The sequence below is a fragment of the Equus asinus genome, chromosome 4 (assembly GCF_041296235.1).
Source record: "Equus asinus isolate D_3611 breed Donkey chromosome 4, EquAss-T2T_v2, whole genome shotgun sequence".
Classification (NCBI taxonomy): Eukaryota; Metazoa; Chordata; class Mammalia; order Perissodactyla; family Equidae; genus Equus; species Equus asinus.
Window position 1 is genome coordinate 41,559,769 of NC_091793.1, and position 10,752 is coordinate 41,570,520.

The window sequence follows — 10,752 nt, forward strand, 5'->3', positions numbered from 1 at the left end:
GGGGGGACAAAGCTGTCGGGAGTTTCATAACTGGCACTGGAATTGTTTACCTTCTTTTAAACCTCGTTTTTTTCTAATAGAGTGTCACCCTAAGGATATCTACAGAACTCAATGGTGCCATTTGAAGAAAGAGGAATCCTATCGCAGTCGATGAAAGTCACGGACAATTTCTAGAAGTGGTACAGAGGACGGACAGGGTTTTAACGCTGCCCTGGTGGAATGGGTCTGTGGCACATCCAGGACTTGCATTTTATTAAGATTCCCAATGGTTGTACTATTTTCAAAGGTATGTTTTCCTAGAGAATGTGGAGCATTTATGACATTGTAGCAATGTTTTTTTTTATAATTTTCCAAGTATGCACTTTTTTATATTAAATTCGTTACAGAAAAGATAAGGTGTCACAGAAAGTGGACAACTCCTATTTTTGTAGATTCCGTTTTGTTTTTTTCTTTGTGTGCGAGTGATTTATGGAAATACACTAAATGAGGAATTCACTAAAATGTAAAATCAGGGGATAATCATTTTTAAATTTCATTTTTGGAGACTGAACTGTATAATTTTATACCACAAGGGGATTTATAAAATTCAGTTTATGATCATCACAAAGATTTAGTTAATAAATTAACACTAAGTTACTCTGATTTTTAGATGAACTAAGCAAAATGCTTCTAGCAAAAGGCCTTAATACCACTATGCACATTAACTCTAAGTGGACATGATAACCTCAGTTTTGAAATTCTGCCCCCCGTGGGCCTCCCTGCGCCCAGGGCTGCAGCTTTTACCCCGCTGCTGATTGGCAGTCAGAAGTGGGTGTGATTCCAGGTGAGATGGATTCATCAAGGCAGGTTAGAAATCAGAAGCCTTAGAGCAGCAGAGTGAAGAAGAGGTGAGAGACTAATGGGAAAACCTCACCGATTCCAGATTGTTGTGTTTGCTACATGAGCAAGAAGGAAGAGTGTGTCTCAGGGAACATTCGTGGAAGGCAGGGGTATGGGGAGGAGACTTTTGCTTAATACTAAACCTCTGCAAAGCCAAACTGTGAAAAGCATTAAGACACAGATTTATAAAACCACCCTTCATTGTTATTGGCGTAACTTGATACACAGTCTGACTCAGAAGCTGAAAGTCACATCTCGAATTCATTTAATGCCAGTCAACACGTCAACGAGAACATAGGTCTGAGAAAGAGAGAGAGAAAGGAGAGGGTGGCAGGGTGCACTTTCTTTGCTCCTCTTTGTAATGCTTGTGGCAGGATGTTTGCACGCTGTACAGAACGTGAATCATGTCCTTTGTTAAGCAAGAGCTACACATTCCCCCTTTTCACCCGAATCGCAAATGACAAATCAGAAACAAGTCATTCCAGAGGAAGAAGTGGGCCTTGAAATGTTAAGGCTTAGGTTTGAAAGCTGAAGAGAAGGAACTCTCCTTCAAGGACCCTCCAGACCACAAACCGGCGTCTGGCTAAGTGGGTGCAGACCTTGAGGGCATATGCCAAGGGCAGAGCAGCCCACTTGATCAGCCTTGGAGGCAGTCTGGGAGCAGTGAGCATGTGATGGCGCTTCAATAAGGACTTGTTGAGTGAGTGAAGGGCTGAGACAGCAGTGGTCACCCACTCTGCAATGACAAACTGTGTCTCCCCTAAGTGTCCAACAGTGGGAACCTGATCACCATTCTGGGTCTGTTGTAACTTGTCATAATGCTGTGGGTCCCCACTGTAACACTGGAACCAAAAGACTGATTAAAGCTTTGCCAAGTGTTCATTATTCAGAAAAGAGGGAGGAATGCTTCACACCTTTACCATGGAACCTGTAGGAGATGCATCCGTGCTTGGGTCTCACTTTGAACCGACTTTTGTTGTCAGTTCTTCTCATGATGCATTGTCTCCATTTCCACATCTCTCTGTGAGATTAGACTGGGAGCTCCTTGAGGGCAGAGTCTGTGCCTTAATCTTTATCTTTGTAATTCCAGCATTTACCAGGGTGCCTCCTGGTCCATAGTAGGTGCTTAATAAATACTCATTGAATGCATGAATGAATGAGTGAACAAATGAAGGAGTGCATTACTCTGGTTTACTAGTTAAGTGATAAACAGATGGTGTGTATCACTCAGTAATGTTGACTGTTCTGCTTTGTGTACTGTAAACATTCCAGTTGTCTGGGTGTCACCATTCTATGACAACTTTCTTCAACCTGGACAGTTACCACAGACACTGTTACATGGGCTAGACAAAATGGGACACCTGCCTTGGCAAACTGAGATGGCCAGAAATCACTCCAGACAATCACATTCGGCTGATTCCATGCAACCTCAAAGCTGGTCTTATCCACACTTCAGTGTTATTTCTAATTTCCATGAACTTGCATTTCCTTGGACCTCATGGCTGAAAGAGTAAAATAAAATAAACTATTTCTTTATTTTAGTACTTTGTGTCTCTGTTAAATTATAGTTGGTCGCCTGGGTACTGCTATGAAATATATTTATTCAGGAAACGATTCTAGCTCCAGTTGGATTTTGTAAAGGTATAGTTTAAACCGTATGTTTTCTTAATTCATGTAGCTTTGCCTATGGGCATGATGGGCCATCTTTGTAGAGATTTTTGAACATTCGTATCAGAAGTTCGCGTCAGTCAAGACTCTTAGAGTTGAAGGCACCAGAAATACAACTCAAATTTGTTGAAGGAAAAAGGGGCAGCTATTGACTCAATAACAGAAGTCTAGGGGTGGAGCTGGCTTCAGGGATGGCTGGATCCAAAAGTGCCACCAGGACTCTGCAAATATTCTCTCTCCTATCAGCTCTGCTTTTCTCTCTGTTGGCATCATTCTCAGGCAGGCTTTCCCCTGCTGGCAGTGAGATGGCTTCTAGAAGCTCCAAGCCTACAACCTGTCCAGTGGAAAGAGAAGACTTCTCAATGGTTCCAACAGAAGTCCATGAATTGAAACTCATTGTCTCTGATTGGCTGGCTTGGCCATCCTGTAGCCCAGGGAGGTGTGATGCTCTGATTGGTCAGACAGAGTCACATGTCCACCTCTGTAGCAGGGAGGAGTTAACATTGCCCAAACTACTGGGCTGATAGTAGGTGAAAGTTGTTTCTGAGAAGAAAGGGATGGGAAATGGATCTTGGACAGACACAGCAGCAGATTCCACTGTGGAATTAAAGTCCCACCCACCATACACACCAGAAAAGCCAACCTAACTTGTTTCAGGGTAAACCAAATTATACATGCTGACAACCTTTTCAGGTTAAAAAAAAAAAAAAGTAAATGTCAGCCATTTAGGTAATAAACATGCCTTCAGTTAACTCCAAAGTTACGTTTATTCTTTTTCAAGCTTCTTGTGTTCTTATTTAACCTCTGTGACATTGCTCAGGCAGTTAATTATCCCATGTTTCAGATGAGGAAACTACGCAGAGAGGTCCATTGGCCTTCGAGAGGTTCTGCTGACAGATGGCAACAGATTCCAGTCTGGGACTCTTGCTTTCCTGATTCCTAATCAAGTGGGTCTTTTTTTTTTTTTTTTAAACACTAACACAGAGGATTCCACAGAAATTGCGTTTCATAAACCAAATTAAGTACATCAGTGTTGTGCCGTGTTTGGGTTTCCTAACATCCTTTACATGTGGCATTGTCCCATGTTCCCATTTTTTACTCCGCTGGAGACATACTGGTCTGGTGTTTGGGCCTGGAATGAGGAAGGACGAGTAGGAGGGAGATAAGTGGTATCCATTCTTTCCCACTCCCTGATTCTGGCAAGCCAGTACGTCCAGCCGTCTCCCCACACACATACTCTTGGTCTGGCTCTGAATGCACCACATTCTCAAGGCCAGAATGTCATGCATCTGCGTCCTGTCTGTTGCACAAGAGAGCAACCACAGCCTCGAGCTCTGGAGAAGCTTCTGACTCTCCTTGGTCACCCCCAGCAGATTCATCTTCTAAAATGAAAGGCGGCAGGATGCCAAACTCATATTGGGGGTGGCAGTGAGCTCCAAAATCAATGCTTGGAAAATGCTGTAGGAGATACCAATGATCTGCTTTGTGGTTTGAGCCAGAGTGCCATGAGATGCCTAGTAAGCCTGCGGCTTAGGCAGTCGCTCAGCAATGAGCAACACTCTGTGCCCTACCATCCCCAAAGCCAGCTCCGCCTCTGGATTCCACTGACGTGAGTTGATAGAGTCTCTTTTTAACTTCAGTCTGCTTGAGTTGGATTTGTGATGCTTATACCTATAAGAGTCCTGCCTGATCCGCAAATACAGTAAACTCTTGTTATCTGGACTCAGCATGTTGGGGTGGAAAGATAATTTTTATATAAGTCGGGATTCAACTGCCCTCACTCACAGCCCTTACTCTCTGAACCATTTGTTCTTATTGAAAAAATTTCGAATCAGTACTATATTCACATGGTTCAAAAATCAAAACAATATAAAAAGATGTTCTGTGAAAAACCTTTGTATGTTCCTGTACCCACATTTATTCAATTTACCCCTCTCCTTGCAGATATCCACTTTTTATGAAAATACAAACAGAAATACACAGTTAGAAATGTTTCCTTTTTAACTTCTACCCAAAATGTAGCATACTGTACAGACAGTTTTGAGCCTTCCTTTTCTGACTAAACAATGTGTCTTGGAGATATTTTCTTATTAATACCCAGAGCGCATCCTCAGTTTTTAGTTTGCTTGTTCTGTTTTATGCCTGAACAGTAGTCCATTGTATGGCTGTGCCCTCATTTATTGAACAAGTCCCTTATTTGTGGGACAGTCACATGGTTTCCAAACTTTTGCTGTTGTAAGTGAATGACTTGTACATACATCATTTCACACATGTGCCAGGAAATCTGCTGGAGACATTCCCATAAGTGGGGATGCTGGGACAAACAGGAACCTCATCTGTCATTTGACACATACTGTCATCTCACCTTTAGAAACTTTTTGTTTGAAAAATCCAGCTGTTTCACACCTCCTACTAAACTGAGGATGCTGATAGGAGGAGGCTTTTCGTGGTGACTCGTTCATTCACGGACAGGCACAGACAGTGGATTCTGCTGTCGGTGTGGGGCAGAGGCCCGCTGACTGTCACTGCTCTTCTACACTCTCCCCCTGGTTCCCTCTTTTATTTAAACTCCTAGGGCAGGGAGGGCAAGGCTGTTTGCTCCCCTCTCTGTGGACAGAGAGCCTTACTGTCTCCTCCCCTGTGCCTCCTACTCTCCTCCTGGTGGCCGAGAGTGTCTCCGGCTCGCGTGGGTGTCCCCTGTGATCTTGCACTTTGGTCACTGCCTCTTCTAATCTCGTTCCTTTCCCATCCACTTTCTCTTTCTGGATCTCTTTGAAGGGCTGCCATTTCACTTACATTTCCTTATCTTTTGAGAACGTTGTGCTTTTGTAGACAGCGTCATCAGCCATAGCGTTCCCTGTCCCCTTTCTGGCAAACTGACCCAGTACACAACACCAGGCGGAGTCCACAGACCTTTTGGCCCTCCCTGACCTTGTGGCTTGGTTGTCAGTGTGGAATCACCCAGTGACTGGGGGACACCAGCAATGCAGTGGCCACAAAGAGAGAGTGAGGAAACTCCGACTTTGAAAACTTTAAAAATTTATTTAGAAATAATAGGCTTTAATTTTGCTTAAATGTACCTTTTATGTCATTTAAAAATCAATTAACTTTATTTCTTAGAGCAGTTGTAGGTTCACAGCAAAATTGAGCAGAAAGTTCAGAGTTCCCATATAGCCCCTGTCCCACGCACTCACAGCCTCCCCTCCTACCCACACCCCCCACCAGAGTGGTACGTTGTTACAGTCGATGAACCCACACTGAAACATCATTATCGCCCAAAGTCCATGACTATATTAGAGTTCACTCTTGGTGGTGGGCATTCCATGGGTTTTGGCAGATGTATAACGGCATGTATCCACTTTTGTAGTATCATACAGAATACTTTCACTGTCTTAAAAATCCTTTTGTCACTTTGACAAAGAAAATCCTACTTGGAATTACCTATGGAGGAGCATCATAACTTTTTTCAGTACCAGGTATCCAGGGGCTTTTGCTTAAGCACCAAGGACGTTTCTCTACCTGCTTGCGTTACCACTCAGGTTCTGTTAACATCGATTGAGTATCTACCATATGGAAGCCACTGTGAGAAGGGTTTTCCTCATAGCCCCATTTTACTAAGGAAATTAAGGTACGGTAAGATTGTCACCAGGTACCAAGTGGTGGGGCCAGGTCTAAACCCAGGGCTATGAGTCCTACAGTCAACCTTTTCCACAAAGACAATGTGACTATCAACCATTTTCATGTCAGTATGAATTAATTTGTCAGATTTTCTAGAGTCACATAACACAAGGCCCTGAGGAATGAAATCCCTAAACTGGTAAGTTTAGAGAACTGGGTGAAATTTCTGGGTTGTTGCTTCAAAAAAGGCAGGTCCTGGTTGAACTCTTTGCATCTAAGACTTTGGGGGTCAGGAAGTAGGTGGTGGGAATCAGGAGTAGAAACATAATAGAGCTTGTGTGACACATTCAATATTTGGTGGGAGATTGAGATTAGCTCTCCTACGCCCGTGCTTGACCCCTGAGGAGGAGCACTGAAATAGCCAAGGATGCCATTGGGCAGTGGGGCCGGGGTGGGGGTGGAGGGCTTTCAGTGTGATTAAGGCCCTGGGGGCTGTGAGGGGTGGTTTCTTAGGACTTGCAACTCTTAGCATCTTTGCTTCTGCTTGATGCAGTAAGATGGACCTGGTACTGTCTTCTGTTTAGAAAGAAACATCTGCTCTCTTCCCAAGGTGGATGTCATGGTGGGGCCCAGAGGAAAGACCATTTAGGCTTCCCCCCACTAAGTAAAAGAAGTCCTCAGGATTCACACTTGTCAGACCCATGGACTTGCCATCTGACCTCCCGCTGGTGAGAGAGTTCTCAGAGCCTCCAGTAGCAGCAGGAAGCGGTAAAGGTCTCAGGACTCGGGCTCTGGGTTCCAGCTCTCTTGCTCATCGGGCTAACATTAGCACTGGTGGTAGGAATGCTTGGAAGACACATTTCACCTTCTTGAACAATCCTTTTGCTCAGGGTCAGCCCAGAGTAGCAAGTTCCGGGTACCACCCAAGACATCTGATTTAAGGCGAAGAGTGATGTATTTAGAGCTGGCCAGCGATTTGACAGCTGCTAACATAACCTTTAACACGTGTATTAAAATGAATACCGAGCTTAGTTCAGTCTGTCATTTCCTCTTAATACTTGAAAAGCCTCAGTTTTGTTTGAAAGTTCCCTCAAAAGGCTCTAGTGGGTGAATTTATTCTTCTGCTTGACCGCACTTGGATCCCTTAAGTCAGAGCCACCTTGAAATGGAAACCGGGAAAACCCCGGGTCTCTCTGGCCAAGAGAAGAAGCAAAGGTATGTTCTGAGGTTTATTAAATAATTACCTAGTTGTTGACATGTTGTGAGGGGAGGAAAAAAGGCAAGGGGTTGGCAAGTATGAATAGAGATTAGTAAGGGTCTTGGGTCACGTGGCTTATAAACGAGGTAGAATATTTTGGTGTTCCCTGACCTTTGACTCACGTCGAACCTGGCGATGTGTAATTCCAACTCAATTAACCAGGCCTTGGCTTGGTACGTCATTATTTTGACTGTCTAAATGACCTGGTCGACTGTGATCCAGTTAATCCTGGAGATACTCAAAAGTCATTGGTGTTGGGAGCAGACGCAGCAGTGACTTGAAGGGAAGAAAATGGAGAGTGAGAAAACCCCAAATTAACTGACCGTTTTGACTTCCCATCTGCAGTTGGTCTGGACGGCAGATTAGGGCGAGTCTCCTGATATAACAAGTTGCTCTGAGACTAGCTCAACTCAAAGCTTCCGGGAGGGAGGACGTTCTCAATTTAGTGAAACCTTCGATCGGTATTCCCCAAACTTCAGCCGTAGGTATGTCTCCTTTGCAATTTTTGTCATCCTCTGTACAGCAATTTACTTAATGCTTTTCAATGACTCAGTTTTTAACTCAAGTATTTCTATTTTAAAGAGAAGCTTCTCCCACTGCTTCTCTTCCCGGATTGTCTGGTTTGGTGAATGGTGTTACCATCCACTGGGTCGCCGAAGGCAGAAACTTGAGAGTCATATCCTAGCTCCTCACTCTGCTCCCAATCCCCACCCAACAGTCTTGTAGTTTTATCTCCTAGGTAGAGTGTGAACAGATAATTATCATCCAAACCAGAGCATTTTGGGGAATGAGAGAGGGTACTATTAATAATTTACCCAGGGTAAACTGGGTCTGTCTGAATCAAATGGGAACGTGTGGTCAACCCATCTATATGGTCTTGAATCCTCTTCCTCCTCTCACTCCCACAATCCATACCTTAGTGCAGGCCTTCATAATTATTTGCTTGGACTAGTGCAGTAGCCTGCTGTTGTTTCCTTGATTTCAGTCTTGGTCTTTTCTAACATATCTTACACACGCCACACACACATTTGATATACCATCCTCTGACTTACTATCCTTCAATGGCTCTCCACAACTTCAGGATAAATTTCAAATGCCTTAGTCTGGCTTATGAGGTTCTTCACAGATCTGGTTTCATTATATCCTTACAGACTGTGAATTCATTTATTTATTCATTCATTCAACATTTATTGAGTGTTACTCTGGGACAGGCACAGTGCTAGACTCTAGGAATACAACAAGTAAGATGAATTTCTGCCCTCAAGGTATTTACAGTGGAGTGGAGAAACCACCAAGGAAACGTTGTAGTAAAACGTGCTGGGGAAGTGCTGTACTCTTTGACTTCACTACTCAAAGTGTGGTCCAGGGGCCAGCAGCATGAGCATCACCTCGGGGCTCGGTAAAAATGCAGACTCTTAGGGCCCCACCCCAGGCTCACTAAGTCTGACTCTGCATTGTAACAAGATCCCTGGGTGATTGGAGGGCATGTTAGTTTGTGAAGCCCTGGTCTGTGGGCCCTTGCTAGTTGAAGCACTTGGTTTAGATCCCCAGGGATGGTCATGCCAGGAGGGAGACGTGGAGGAGAAGATGGAGTTTGCTGAATGAAGGCGAGGTGGGAAAAGGGCACACACGATGGAAGGATTCGCCTGTGCAGTGGCACAGAGGCAAGAGAGAATATGCTATTTGGTGGGAATTACACGTTGTTCAGTATTTTGGGAGCACAGGCTGCAGGTGGGGGCCTCACCTAACTCAGGGATGCCCTTATTAAAGGAAAAAAAGTATCAATTTCCACACCGCCATTTCTTCTTTGAGCCCATCTGGAAACAGTGATTCAGAACAAACACTTTGATTCATAGAGACAGACAGCAGCATAGAGGTTACCAGGGGTGGAGGGAGAGGAGAATGGGGAGGTTTGTTAAAGGGGCACCGAGTTTCTGTTTGGAATGATGAAAGAGTTCTGGAAATGGGTAGTGGTGATGGGTGCACAACATTGCCAATGTACTTAATGCCACTGAATTGTACACTTAGTGGCGAAAGTGGTAATATTTATGTTATGTACATTTTACCACAATTTTATAAAAAAGAATGAGTGAGTACCTTGAAGTCAAAGAAGACTTGATTTTCAAGTTCCAGCTTTGCCGCTTCCTTACTGTGACGTCCCAGGCAAGTCAGGTAACTTTTTGAAACCTCGGTGTCTTCCTCTGTAAAATGGGAATAGTGATGGTACCTGCCTCATAGATTTGTCATCATTGGAGCAATGCCCATCAAACACCTGGGAGCTTCCTGGGTCATCCTTATGCCCATTAAAGCTGGAAGCACGTTCTTAGCCCAATGCCTGGCACAGCCAGAGCTCTGCATTGTGGCTGTTATTACCCCTTCGGCCTCCTCTTTGAGTGCAGCCATGGTTTTCAACTTTGATTGCACATTAGAATCATCTGGAAAGCTTGGTAAAACCCCACTGCCTGGAGTAATTAAAGCAATTTCAGGAAATGGAGCAAAAGCATCTTTATTCCAAGTGATTCCAATGTGCAGCCGAGGCTGAGAAACTGCTGTAGCCACGGTTCTCAAAGTTGAGTGTGTAGCAGAATCACCTGGAGGGCTTGCTGAAACTATTTCCAGGCCCCACCAGTTTCAAGTTTAGTAGTTAAGGAGGAGCCCTCCCCTTTATTCCACCATTTGCCAGTGGCTCTTTCCTTTTGTTTGCGGTCTGTATTGTTCACCCACTACCTAACCTCTTCCAGACCCGTTACATTACTGAAGTTTTTCTGGAAAACATTTGCCAATAGCTTTCTTCACATTCATGCCCATGGTCTCAAGATTCTCCAACCTGTTCTGGCTTCACACAGTACCACATCTCAACATTATCCTTTGAATTCAGATCCACTACTCTTTCGGTTTTCCTCATCTCTCTTTCCTTCTCCCTCCCCCTTGTGGAAGTAGGGATTCCCATGTGGGACTCCCATGGCCATTTCCTTGGGTCCCTATATTTTTCCCTTAAAGAGATCACAGCTTTAGAAGTGAGATAGACCTGGATTCATGTCTTGTACTTTGGCAATTTACTCAAACCCTGAGTCTCATTTTCCTCACCGGTGAGTCATGGGTACTGATAATAGTGTCCCAATAAATAATACATTCCTGGTGCATAAAACTCAACTATTAGCTGTTATAGTGTTTCACCTTTAAGACAAGGTAAAATCTTGACCTTGAAGAGAACTCCAGGAGTGATGGGACTGGCCCCTGGGATGCTGAGGACAGAGTCAGGGATATCAAAAACACAGCATGGAGGAATAAAGCTGGGATTTACCCAGAGGCAAGAAAATGGTCGCAAC

The 10,752-nt window shown here is 44.2% G+C and overlaps 1 protein-coding gene across 1 annotated transcript in view; it reads left to right on the top strand.

Moving 5' to 3' along the window:
• Positions 1-2,422, top strand: part of DRAM1 (DNA damage regulated autophagy modulator 1) — a 39,018-nt gene extending 36,596 nt beyond the window's left edge. Inside the window, exon 7 of the mRNA XM_014835049.3 lies at positions 81-2,422. Coding sequence (XP_014690535.1) covers positions 81-125 — 45 coding nt within the window. The 3' untranslated portion in view covers positions 126-2,422. The remainder of the gene's footprint in view (positions 1-80) is intronic.
• Positions 2,423-10,752: the final 8,330 nt, after the last annotated feature.